This window comes from Stylophora pistillata, chromosome 14, assembly GCF_964205215.1.
Source record: "Stylophora pistillata chromosome 14, jaStyPist1.2, whole genome shotgun sequence".
Classification (NCBI taxonomy): domain Eukaryota; kingdom Metazoa; phylum Cnidaria; class Anthozoa; order Scleractinia; family Pocilloporidae; genus Stylophora; species Stylophora pistillata.
Genome location: NC_142532.1, coordinates 18,472,856 through 18,486,337, shown reverse-complemented (window position 1 = coordinate 18,486,337; position 13,482 = coordinate 18,472,856). Strand labels below are relative to the sequence as shown.

The window sequence follows — 13,482 nt, the reverse complement described above, 5'->3', positions numbered from 1 at the left end:
GTGGGAAATTAACGTCTCCTACCCCAACCCTGCAGGAGACGGGACCTCCATTTATTCGTCCCTATCCGAGAAGACTAGAATGTCTAACCATTTCTTGATGTTATAGAAAGGTAGCAAATTCTTCTCAATTATTTTAAGACCTTGAGTGTTGGTCCGGCCGGGGCTCGAACCCTCGACCTCCCGCACAACAGTCCAGCGCTCTATCCATTGAGTTAACCGGGAGACTTGGTGTAAGTTGTGTTGCAAACAGGATTGCTTTTGGGGCTATGGACAGTTGACCATCAGAAAATTAAAGGCACAGAAGAGAAAAATTTGATAACACATTTTTTGTTAAAAATGAATGAGAATCATGTGATTTAGAATATTGATTGACATTTAAGCTTTGTACTTTACATCACATTTCAGTCAGTAAATCAATTTAAAAAGTAAAGGTCTAGTTCAAGTTGCTAACCCGAAACGAGCCTTTAAGCTAACCTGTAGTCAACGGCTCACCACAGAAGTAAGTAAAACGTGATTGTCAAGTTACATTTTCGAGCTATTTTGGGGTCGAATTATTGTATGAGAATTTAGTTATACATAGATACAAACGGTTTCGTATTGTCCTTTTGCTAGATCGAATAATTGCAATGTCGTCAATAAATAACAATCAAATTATACGCTTTGTGGTGGATCAGTTCGTGGGCGTTACTTTCTTTGCGGAACAACACTTACCCTTTACATGCTTACAAGTTCTCCAAAGTATTAAAAAAAAAGGATCTCCATTCTGTTCCTTATACAATTTCTGTGGTACTTACAAGGAGAATTTGTCTAACAATCAAGAGCTTCTTAAAGATGTGATCAATTCCAGTTTGTGGTTATTTCCAGTAACCGCCACCCAGTTAGCCCAATGGATAGTGCGCTGGACTGTTGTGTGGGAGGTCGAGGGCTCGAGCCCCGGCGGGACCAACACTCAAGGTCTTAAAATAACTGAGAAGCTACCTTTCTATAACATCAAGAAATGGTTAGATATTCTAGTCTTCTCGGATAGGGACGAATAAATGGTGGTCCCGTCTCCTGCAGGGTTGGGGGTAGGAGACGTTGGATGGATGGATGACCTTTATTTAAACACGATAAAAATTTAAAGCTATAAGCTTGTGGGGTCGCGTAGTTGTAATTAAAAACATAAATCCTAATGTAAATAAAAATAATGTCAAAATATTGACAAAATTAGTAACTAGCGCATTACGAATTACACATTAAATTTATTTTTTACGAGATACAATCATTACTGAATGGGTAAAATATCACCAAAATGTTCATAAATAATCTTCAATTATAATAATAATAATAATAGTACAGTATTTATATAGCGCTATTTCTATCACTATCCAATAGCGCTGTACAATAATTTTATAAATCGGACCGATAAGATTAAAAAAACCATAAAAATCTCTAAAACATGAGTAAAAGAAACTAGCTAATAAGGTAGTCTGTAATAATGAGAGTAAAAACTTGAAACTTATATTGAAATTAACTAATTTCCTAGCCAATTAACTAGCTCACCAACTAATCAACTAATTTACTAGCTAACTATCTAGCGGCCTAACTTACTACTTATATAATTAAATAGCTCAGTATATTATATATAAAGTCAATTATATATAAAATCTGCATTTCTACGCCGCGTTGTCGAGGCAGAGGTAGCCTCGAATTTAAAATCCTTGAAGTAATCTTTTGTTCTTATCAGATATCGATCTTTGTTGCTCAGATGCGATGTTCCCGTTCTCATTGAGACAAATCGTATTCCACAGAACGGTGCCTCTGTAAGCCCGCGAATCCTTCATAAATCTAGTTTCGAATCTTGGTACTGATAAGCAGTCTCCACCCCGTAGTGAATATCCATTACTCCTTTCTATGTAAATATTATTATTAAAAACTAGATCATTGGATAATGCAATTCAAGACTTTTTATTGGCTTAGCCATTATGGTATATCAGCCAATATACCGTAATCTACAAATATGGCAAGCGTACGTGTCAGATTAAAATTAAAAGGGAGCTAAAAATTGAATAAAATTTAATTTAATTTAACGTTTTTAATAAAACAATTATTCCACTCGCGCTTGTTGGATATGAGATGATTATAGCCAACGAGGCGCGTAGCGCCTCGTTGGCTATCTATCATCTCATATCCAACGCGCGCTCGTGGAATAATTGTTAATTAGACAGTAATTCGGGCAAGCCACCATTTTGTGCTTTAAAAAAGATCTTAGTCATCTTAAGAATGTCTATTTTATAATATAAATAAATAAATAGTGGGCCACCGATCATAGGCCAGCACCTCTTTTGAAGGCATGTCTCTTGGTAAGCTAAAAATGATTCGAGATGCTCTACAATGAAGTCTCTCCATTGAATCAAGTAAATTTGAGTTACAACACGCTCCCCACAGTACTAGTCCGTATTTAACAGAGGGCAAAATGACCTGAAAGTAGAATCTCTCAAAACGCTTTTTGGCAAGAATCTAGATCGTTTTAACAGGTCTAGTTTGCTAGCAAAACTCTTCTTAACATCCATTAAATGTTCATCCCATGTTAACTTGTGGTCGACTGTCAAGCCAAACACGCGTGCTTTAGTCACCCAGTTTATACTAGAGTCACAAATAACACCGGAGCTATCGGCCCCATTGGGTTTCCCTTACAAAGTAGCATCGCTTCGCTCTTTCCTGGATAGGGTGTTAACTGAGGGTCGTGAAGGGGGGTACCAAATCCCAGTTCCCAGCCTAAATTTGGCCCAAATCCCAATTCCCAGGCTAATTTTTGCCAAAATCCAAGTTACCAAATCTAAAATCCCATTACTAATGATTATTTGCAAAATCATACCCATAATAAATTAAAAGCACTGATTGACGCTATTTGGATACACGTACCTTCACCTGGACTGAAGAAAATCTCTGGTGGACACTCTTTCTCTTCCAGCCCTTGTTTACATAACCATATGAAAACCAATTCTATCATCTGCACAATCCTCGTCTGACTCACTGTCTCCGCTTTCACTGCTGCTGTAGTCGTCACGTTGATCGGTGCAGGTGATAACCTCCGCAGGATGTTCATCAGTCTCACTTTCTTGACTTTCATCCGGTACTGAGCTTTGTGCAGGAGGAAATACAAACTGCAAATCTATTGGATTAAGCGATGTCTGTGTTTCGTACAGATTCAAAGGCAGTGTACCAGCTCTGTCCATGGTATTGTCTTGTCGTACATTGCGCTGCCTTACACACTTGCCGAATCGTTTTGCCCACAATCTCATTTCTGCTTCTTCGTTTCTGGACAGTCTTTCTCCAACTGGTTTGGGAATTTCAACACTTACCAAATGGCCAGCAACAGAAGGTTCAGCAAGGTAGTATGAGCTGGGATGTGTGTAGTAATGTGCAGACCATATGCAACCATGTAAGCCTGGTAGCTTGACCGCGGGCGCGAAGGCGAAAAATACTGATTTCACGGTCTCTACTGAGGAGTGCAAAGTCTATTGCTACGAAATTTTATTTTTATTTTTCAAAATATTGGTGCAAAGACCGCTGAAGAAAATAAATCCCATTCCCATTTTATAATTGTTCATCCCATTCCCAGTGGCTAAATCCCAGTCCCAGTGAGTAACTCCCGTTTTCCCAGTCCAAAATAAGGCTAATCTCAGTTCCTATTTTATCCCTTCACGACCCTCTTAACTGGTTTCTACCACACCAGTCATAAACCTCCTTCAATGCACCATTCAACTTTGCGATGGCCTCGTCCACCTTGTCGCCTATACAGAAGACCGTGGTATCATCGGCAAACAGATACCCAGAACCCGACCGGACAGATAGTGGCACATCATTTGTGAATAGTGAGAACAGAGTCGGTCCCAGTACTGTTCCTTGAGGTATCACCATGGATACTGGGAGAAGGTCTGACTTAACTCCATTTCACTCTGTAAACTGTTTTCGCCCTGTCAAATACCTCTTTAACCAATCGAGGGTTGATCCCTTAATTCCGAAATGTCTTTCAAGCTTCATAATTAATGCAGCATGCGAGACGCTATCGAAAGCTTTCCTGAAGTCGATGAACGTTACTGCTACAAATTTTCCAGAGTCAAGAGCTGATCTCCAAGATTCTGTGAGATAGATCATCAGGTATTCCGTTGAATGCCCGGGTCGGTAGGCCCACTGCCTGTTTGAGACCAAATTGTTATCTCGAAAGACGTGTTTCACAAGGGCGTTATTTACTACTGACTCCATGATTTTGCTTGGAATGCTGAGTAGGGAGACTGGGCGGTTTCCCCTTTCAGTTTCATCATCTTTTTTGTGTGAGCCTTGCGATCTTCCGCTCTGAAAATACAGAAGTTAATTTCCCACGTACGAGATTACTGTGTGATGGATGTTCTCCCCTGGGGTGGGATGGGTGGGTAGAGGTGAGATGGTTGAGATGTACAGGCCCCCATTTAAACCAGCTTCAAGCTGAACTGTGCTCGCCTGTCTAAATATTGCAAATACAAATAAAAATCAAGGGATGATACATTTGGGAGAAATTAGATGTCAGTCGCTTTTTTGGATTACAGGGTCAAGGTTTTTGTTTTTGGTCGTTTTTTGATGCACAGGGACCGCAGAGAGGGAGGGGCTATAGCCCTACCACTTTTATTGCTGGGATTTATCTTTAGGGCTCCAGTGGAGATGGACAGAATATGGATTTTACTACTTGAAAGTAATAAAACGCGTCTACTCTTACACGTTTTTCCTCAAGTCAAGGGCTAGGTAAAGCTGTGTACGTTTAAGCTAAACGTATAAAAGTAGCGTTGAGTTCCAAATAGAAATTGAAATAATTTGCCATCGCGGTTTCGGTTCGCAGACGACGAAAATTTTGGTGATTTCACATTGTTGTTTGCAAAGGACGACTAAGAAATGTGCTAAGTTTTAAAACGCACGTGCTGATCTATTGTTCTGCCAATTAGATCTTTTGTTTCGCTACCGTCCCTGTTGCCGTCGCCGTCGTGGTTTGCTTAATTAAGTAATCTTTTACTAAATTTTCTCTGATCCCTTACGGGGGAATAACGCCATCCTTCAACAAAACAAAAACTAGGGATTCACATAACTTTAGGATGGTGCTAATAAAAATTTAGCTTTCTGTGAGAGTACGGAATAAATTCCATTTTTTTTTTTACGCGTGCAAAACCAAGCTGACAGAAACAAAACGCCCACAATCTGCGATGATCGTTTCCAGTTCCCACACACAGCGGTTGCATTCAACATGGCGGCTGATGGTTTGTTGTTCTTTTGCATGGTCCAGTCATATTTAGCTGGGTTTTTCACTCTGTCACATGATCTGATCCACGAATACGACGAAATGATACGACACATTCCACTAGAACCATCGCATATCTTAAAAAGACGCTCTGTGGATCAACCATTACGAATTTCGCTGGACTTTCTCGACATCAACAATTTAGAAAATCCCAGCATGGTGAAGGATATTTTGAAACAAGCACAAATCTATTTTAGTAGAACGTTGAAAGTCCGTAAGACAACGTCGGCGATTCTTCTTCAAAGGAGTTGTCCTAACCAGACGTTTTTCTCCAAAAATGCCGATGGAAATGGACCAGGGAGGGTCCGATTTTGTCAAGAATCATGCAATTCTTCTCGAATATTATGCGGACCAGTTGAAATTCCAGAAAACGATTTAGATCAGTGTAGGGTTTGTGATGTGAATGGCCAGAACTGTCGCAACGACACAAAGCCTGGATTCACTGCCGGAGAAGGGCACAAAGACACAGATTTCATTCTTTACGTCACAGCAGTTACTCATGGAAACTGTGTAAACAGTTCAACGACTTTAGCGTATGGAGCGGCATGTCAACAAGAGAGTGGATTGGATAGACCCGTAGTAGGATTTATCAACATATGCCCGAAAAAGGTGACTGCAAGTGAACTGAGAAGCAGCTACAGTGAGGTGGGAGAGACTAATATGATGGCTTTTAAAATTGAAAGCACCTAAGTGTGAGTTCTCATATAATAACCCTTTGCATTGTTCTGATTGGTTGCAATTTTAAGGAATAAGGCCATCCTTCAACAAAACAAATATTAGGAATGTGACAGCATGAGAGTAAATTCAAAATTTTTTGCATGCAAAACCCCGCTGATGGTATGCGCTAGCCAGTGAAATGATTGTTTCCAGTTCCCTTGTGTAGCAGTTACATTCAACATGGTGGCAGATATATAGTTAGTTGTTTTTCTCTTGTGTCCACTCTCTGAGTTATTTTTTAGTATACCTTTGCTAAATGTAGCAATTAGTTATGTTTTCTAGTCATGTCCTTTAATTGTGATTCATGGATAATCCTACAAAAATTTATTCTTTAGGTTTTGGCAACTGTCAAACATGAAATATTTCATGCTCTTGGATTTGCACCATCATTGTTTGCATTCTTCCGCAATCACAGTGGTGAGCCACTTACTGCTCGTCGTTCCAATGGACTTCCAGAAGAGTTTGATCCTGTGCTAAAACACTACAAATGGAGTGAACAGGTCAGGCATTTGACACATTACATTGAAGAGGTTTTACTTTACTAGAATTAGGGATTATGTTTATGTAATCATATAATAGTAAATGGTTTTAATGTGGGGATAACGGGATCTTGTAGTCTGATCATCCTGGCGAGGGCAGTCCTGAGATGGACTGTTGTTTGTAGTGGTGAATGATGTTTTGATGTTTTGTCCTGAGCAGGAGTTATCATCAGAGTCAAGAGAAAAGTTGTTGTCAATCAAGTGTTATACTAGTGCGATTTTCATGTAAACTGATTGGTCAGTTAACAGGGCTCGACACTAACAGTAGCCAACTAGCCACAGACTAGTAGAAATTCAGTTTTGGCTGGTGGTTTTTGATTTCTACCAGCCAGTTTGACTAGTAAACAAACTGAAATTGTTGTAGCATCTAAGATATCACAAGCCACTTTGCTAGTAAGTTGAAAAGTTAGTGTTGAGCCCCGAGTTAAATAGTGATGTTGTTGGCTGTGAAACTCTAAAGGTATTAGTTGGTCATGATTTGTCAGTTTTAATCTGTTGTTAATGTTAGGTTGCTCTGTTTGCATTCCTTTGTTGGGTAAATGTTGTGAATGAGTTGTCTGTATAGTGCTGGTAGTTGTTGACACCTGTTGAAGGGAGTCTGTTTACCATTGTTGTAATTGGTAAGACATAACCCATCCAATCAAATGCAACTCAAAGCTGTGCTCTAAGGAAAATTGAATGGAGCCCTGTGCTCTGAAACTGTGAAATCCAGGGTACCCATCATATGCTTTTTATGAAAAAACTGAAATTCCTGAGTCGCCCAAGAGTAAAAGTAAGGCGCTAGAGCCCCCGGGTGCTGCTAGACCTCAGCCTTGAAACTGATAGGATTCAGCTTATTTGGTGGTCAAACCCAAACAGACTTAAACAACAGTTAATTTCCATGAGCTGAGGGAGACAGACAAGGCTGGTTGGTAAGGTCAAGGTTAAGGTCAAGGTTAAGGTCAAGGTTAAGGTCGAGGTTAAGGTTAAGGTCAAGGTTAAGGTCAAGGTCAAGGTTAAGGTTAAAGTCTGTACTCAAGCTAAGAAGCCCACCCACCAAGCTGAAGCTTATCTCAGTTTCCTTAGCATAAAGCAACCAAGAGTATCACCACCCTCCCTTGGACGGGATGCTAGTCTATCACTAAGTAACCCCCCCCAGCATTTCCTCAGGCCTCCCTAACAATTCACTAGTATCCATTTATATTCCTGGGGAGAGAGAGTAAAGTGTTTTGCCGAAGAACTTAACACATTGACTCAGCTGGGCCTCCAACCCAGACCTCTTATCATGTGGTCCAGTCCACCAACCATTAGGCATTGGTGTCTCCCAGGCTAAAAACAATTGCTGTTAGCGTGCTGCGGAGAACTCTTGGAGCAGGGCTCGAAATAAAAAAAAATTCTCGATTGCAATTTGCGAGTAATTCCTAAAATTTAGTCGCAAGTTTGAAAATTTTAGTCACAAAAGTAATTTCATGAACGTTGCATGACTTAGTTTCTGAAAAAGTGTGCCCGTGATATGTTTCTCAGCAAGAAGTCAATGATAAAAGTCATGCAACATTTAACTTGGATTTCGCAGGATTTTTCGGATAAAACTACAGCAACCAGCAACAAGTAAGACACATGGCTGTTTGATATAATTTATATATAAGCTAGGCTGTAAAATGGTCGCAAAATCACTACTAATGGAGAAATTTTAGTCACAAAAGCGAAATCCTTATTTGCAAATGAGAATAAGGATTTCCCAGTGTTTGTGCACCACTGACTTGTTTTGTCACTGATTTGTACCTCCACAATGGATATTAACCCCTTGAGCTCTAAGTGACCAGCATGTAATTTCTACTTACAATATCTCTGCATCACACACGAAGGTCAGGAGAGTAAAGGAAATGATCAGCAACTAAAAAAAGCTTTGGATTGTTGAATAAAATTCTCCTTGTCAGCACCTTAGAAAATGTACCAAGAACAGTATGGAGAATATGCATACTGATGTTAGGGTGTAAAGGGTCAACACCATGACTGTTCACTAAAACTCATTGTGACTTTTAATCTTGAAACAAAAAATTCAAGCATTCATTCATATTTTAAACTTCAAGGAACAACAGAAACATCGTTCATAAAAGTATTTTAGCTCTGACAACAGTGTAAGGTGGGAGATGGATGCTGTAGGTAACTTTATTTCAACTCGGGTTGTTGAGGCTGATTAGGTCCCTGGCAAGACATGCCAATATGCCGTGCAAGGAAATCACCCATCCCACCCCATGGGAGGACATCCACTACGCAGAAATCTCGTGTGGGAAATTAACGTCTCCTACCCCTAACCCTGTAGGTGACGGGGCCTACGGTTTATTCGTCCTTATCCGAGAAGACTAGAATATCTATCCATTTCGTGATATTATAGAAAGGTAGCAAATTCTCCTCACTTATTTTAAGACCATGAGTATTGGACCGGCCGGGGCTCGAACCCTCGACTTCCCGCACAACACAATCCGGCGCTCTAACCAATTGAGCTAACCGGGAGGCTGTTAGGTGGTCGGCTGTAGGTGGTCTCTCCAAATCTTGGGCCGGTCATGTGACTGGTTAATCCTTGAACTCCCAAGATCTGATTGTTAATTCTCACCTCTAGCTGCTACGTATATCCTTGTAAATAAGTTAGGAGAATTTGTAGTTAAACCAAGACAACAACTTTTATCTCGTTTCCTGTTTGCGGGATAATGACTTGATGTTACAGAGATAAGTTATAAAGTAATCCTTTTCCGTGAGTTAAAGTTTTAAACTGAATTTCATGTCAGACTGTCAAGGTGGTGACGAGAAACGACTGGTTAACAAGGTCTGGTACATTGCAACACGATGTTTATATGATGGTTACGCCAAGAGTTAGGGAGGAGGCACGGAGACATTTCAACTGCTCAACACTAGAAGGAGCCGAGCTTGAAAACCAAGGAGGAGAAGGTACAGCCCTAGCCCATTGGGAAAAGCGCCTGTTTGAAAACGAAGCCATGACGGGTGTGTCTACGCAAAGTACTGTGTTTAGTCGAATGACTTTGGCCTTAATGGAGGACTCAGGCTGGTACATTGTCAACTATGAAATGGCCGATCCTTTACGCTGGGGCAAGAACTTGGGTTGTTTGTTCGCTAAAAAGAGCTGTGCTGCCTGGATGAAAGCTCAAACAGCTGTTGGGAAGTCCATAGCTCCATTTTGTTCGAAAATAAAGAAAAAAGGTGACCCACAGACTGGATGTTCCTTTGACAGAACATCCGTTGCCTCATGTAACTTAGTAGAATATGAACAAGATCTTCCAACTGAATTTCAGAATTTTTTGCCCGGTTCTATTCCGGAGATTTCCGAATCTGAAGACAGGTATGGCGGGGCAGTAGCCTTAGCTGATTTTTGTCCCTTTTACCAAAGCTTTACGTGGACGCAAAAAGGAGAAGATGTCAGGACATCTTCCTGTATATCAGGACACAACGCTTTGTCGTTTGACCTGAATTATGCATTGGAATTTTACAACAGCAGTTCACGGTGTTTTGAACAACGAACCAAGTGGATTAAAGAGAAATGTGGCACACGATATACAGCTGTGAATTTTGGTAGCGGGTGCTATAAGATTCATTGTGAACCTGACGCACTGAAGGTCGAAATCGCTGCAGGCCTTAAATATCCGTGTTTCTACAAAGGGCAAGTTTTGAATATTTCTGTGCAAGTCGATATGTGGTGCTTTCAAGGAACACTCGTTTGTCCTTCTTGCAAAGAAGTTTGTTCCGACAATGGATTTGTCTGCCCTGCAGAGATAAGGCCTGCCCCAAAGAATTCGCAACCAACACAAAAAAAATCACCAGTGACTTGTTCTCAGTGTTCAGTGGTGTTTCAACAGGTCTTACATACCTATCTGCTAGTAGTGATTATGTCCACAGTGTCAACGTATGTTATTAAGGTATAGTTTCTTTTAGGCTCATACTCGGTGTAAAAACATGTGAAGCTCACGAGTGACGTAAAACAAAGACAACAAAACATTATAAACAATAGCGTACAGCAAAACAATACCTCATGAAACAAAGGAAACCTCGTTAGGTTTTTACACCGAGGATGACCCTTCTTTTATGTCAAACTCGTAGATTAAGATCACCTCAGATATACTCCTCCTCCTTCCTAATATCGTAGCTGCTTGGCTCCTGTTGGATCAACTTTTCCTCCTAGAAAATTTGTGCTCATAGTTTTCCGAATTTGAAGGAAAGAATTTTTACATATGTTGTCTACTTGTGCAAGAGGAAAAGGTATGTTCGTGATAAAATTAAGAAGGTAAGGCTGGGGTAACACATACACACACACACACGCACAAAAAAAAAAACACCACAAGAATTGTGAGAGAAAAAAATCGGTAGAAAGTGTTGAAACGTTGTTTCAATAATTTTTTTAATGACCGCTAACGCCTTTCTTTTCAAATCAGTTTAACGAGAGAGACCCCTCTGTAACGATAGGCTGCTTTTAATTATTGTGCAAGCAAATCAGTGGCCAATCAGAAAAAAAGAAAACATCGCAAGAGCCAATCAGGACTCAAAGTAAAAACACGCAATCGCGTGAGAAAACGCAGGTGACCAAATTGGGATTTGTATCAGTTTTACATCTACAGGAATTGATACAGAGGGTTGCACCACTTTTAAAATTCAATCACAAAGTGAACTAGAATAAAACCTTCACAAGTTTCTCTAAGTACAATTGTAGCACTGTAAGGGTTTAAAAGGAAAAGGGCAAGAACATTTTTCCATTGCGATAAAGGCTATGACTACGTAGATACGTATAATTAGTCACATGTACCTATGCCGTTAGCTTTTAAAATTTTTTATTTTCGTTTATTACTTTTGCAGTTAAGAGTATCCCTTGCAGTTCTATGTATGACCTTTAATTTTATAACTAACAATAGTTACTTTCTAAGTAACTATTGCAAGCAAGAATTTTTACGTGCGCGATTTATTCTTATTTTGAATTTGAAGATACCATGTGAATGGTATAGCATTGTATATAGCAGATTATTTAGAACTTTGTAATTTGCGCGGCGGAGCTTTTTATAAATGTCTTTTTCTTGAATCCATCAGCGCCATTGTTTTATTTGCGCTCGAGCCGGCAAGCTCGAAAAGAGATAAGTAAATGAATAAATAGATATTTAATAGCTTAATCATAATTATCAATGAGTTACATTGTTAATAGCTCGGTATTCGTTGCAATGAATGCCTGTTAGGAATTACGTTCAAGGCCATCAACAAAAGTAACAATGTTCTTTCCTTGTTTCGGAAATGCGTCCGTGGCATTGAGAAGTTTAGTATCCCGAAGTCACTATTACAAGTTTCAATAAACACAACCGTTTCGTTTTATTCTCTCACACCTTCTCTATGAAAAAACACACACTCACGGCCACATGCATGACTACACTTTCGTGCAATGTCAATCAAACTCAACTAAAGTTCGGGACCAGGCTCTGACGGTAAAGTTTGGGTCCAGTCTCTGACACTTGTTATTCGGATGTGGTGGTTTGTGCCAATGTACTCATGTCCCCTAATTGTAGCGTGTGGTCAGACAGTGAGTAACTTACAGGAAAATGATTTGAGTAATCTCAACATTTCATAGCAATGATGACAATAATAATAATGATAATAATGATAATGAATGTTTGCTGATGGATATGAATATATTGCTAATAATAATATTAATAAGAATAACGATATTGAGAATGACGATGATTCTAAAAATTATTTCATGTAATAATAATTTCCATTAATAACAACAATAAGTAACAAAGATGTTGCGCCCTTGCTCAAAATTCAAAGCGCTTTGCTAGCACAAAATAAAAACTCAAAACTATACCAAGTGTAATGAAGAATTTTTTAAAGAATAATCTTTGTTTCACGAAATCTACAAGCGTCTCCTTTTCCTTGATATTAGAGACCAGAGTTACAAACCTTCCTTAGCCAAAAGTTAATAAGGGAGATTAACACAAATAAAAAGAAGCTGTGAAAAATAAAGGCCTTTACGTAAAAAAATAAAGGCCTTTACGTATAAAGGCCTTTATAGAAGTTCAGCAGCACAATCGAGGGGAGAACGGGTTGGATTTTCAACCCGAAGGTCCCGGGTTCGAGTCCCCTATTGACCGTTAGGTGGATTTGGTATTCATTGTTACAGCGCAACTCCTGGAATAACTAACTGGTTTGCTTCTTATCTGTATTTTTAGTATACGATTCTTAGAGTGTTTATAATCATCGTACCACAGAGACAACTATACTGGGTTACCAGAAATGATGACACCTTGACAAAGTCATTTAATTAATTTGACATGAAATTATCTTATCGCATCTAAGATATCCAGTTTTATCCTTTCATCCAATTGTAAAGGATTCGCTTATCAGCTCGAGTAACCTTTCATCGACTCTTATCAGTTGTCTGCACAGACGATTTTCGGTAAAACCTGTGGGATTGCCTTTCAACTCTTAAACCTACACTATCACAGAGGAATCGAACGTTACCGTCTTGAGAATTAAAGGAAGCGATCGCCAATTTTAGTTGCTCGGTTTTTGTCTATCAAATTCGCCATGTCATTACTATAGAAGATGTACAAGGACCAGTATGGAGAAAAAAGGAAAGTCGTGCTCTCGTTAATGCTGCAATCTGATTGGCCGAGCTGCTCGCTATCTGTTCCGTGACAGATGGCGAGAAAAGTGAGAAGCATCGCAGTGGCAATCAAAATATAATAAATGAAAAACGTGAGCCTATGTGGTCGTTTGATTTTGAACGACTAGTAGATTTATACTAAAACGATTAGATCTTTCGCTCACGATCTTTAGCGTGATAATCGATGCGGCCTTGGCTCCCACCAACTCTCACGCGATGGAAATCTTGATCGAGCAAATATTCGAACTATTCGTTCGAATTCGGTGAAATGTCCCTTGTAAGTA

General features: G+C 39.6%; 1 protein-coding gene across 2 annotated transcripts; it reads left to right on the top strand.

Annotated features, from left to right (window-relative positions):
* The first annotated feature begins 4,966 nt into the window (after positions 1 to 4,966).
* On the top strand, positions 4,967 to 12,396 carry LOC111325728 (leishmanolysin-like peptidase). 2 transcript variants are annotated; one of them, XM_088745552.1, is made up of 4 exons: positions 4,967 to 5,953; positions 6,361 to 6,525; positions 8,117 to 8,151; positions 9,330 to 9,490. In XM_088745552.1, exons 1-4 carry the CDS (start codon positions 5,255 to 5,257, stop codon positions 9,343 to 9,345), a joined length of 915 nt encoding a protein of 304 aa, XP_088601678.1. In that variant the 5' UTR covers positions 4,967 to 5,254; the 3' UTR covers positions 9,346 to 9,490. The 2 variants fall into 2 exon arrangements, with proteins under 2 accessions (XP_088601678.1, XP_022785331.2); XM_022929596.2 differs by lacking the exon at positions 8,117 to 8,151 and having other exon boundaries at positions 4,980 to 5,953; positions 9,330 to 12,396.
* Positions 12,397 to 13,482: the final 1,086 nt, after the last annotated feature.

What these genes read in the sequence shown, in the direction of transcription:
- LOC111325728 (XM_022929596.2), top strand. Translation starts at nt 5,255, where the DNA reads ATGGCGGCTGATGGTTTGTTGTTCTTTTGCATGGTCCAGTCATATTTA. An exon ending in TGAGAAGCAGCTACAGTGAG is followed by an intron (nt 5,954 to 6,360) that starts GTGGGAGAGACT and finishes TTTATTCTTTAG; the next exon opens with GTTTTGGCAACTGTCAAACA. An exon ending in ACTACAAATGGAGTGAACAG is followed by an intron (nt 6,526 to 9,329) that starts GTCAGGCATTTG and finishes ATTTCATGTCAG; the next exon opens with ACTGTCAAGGTGGTGACGAG.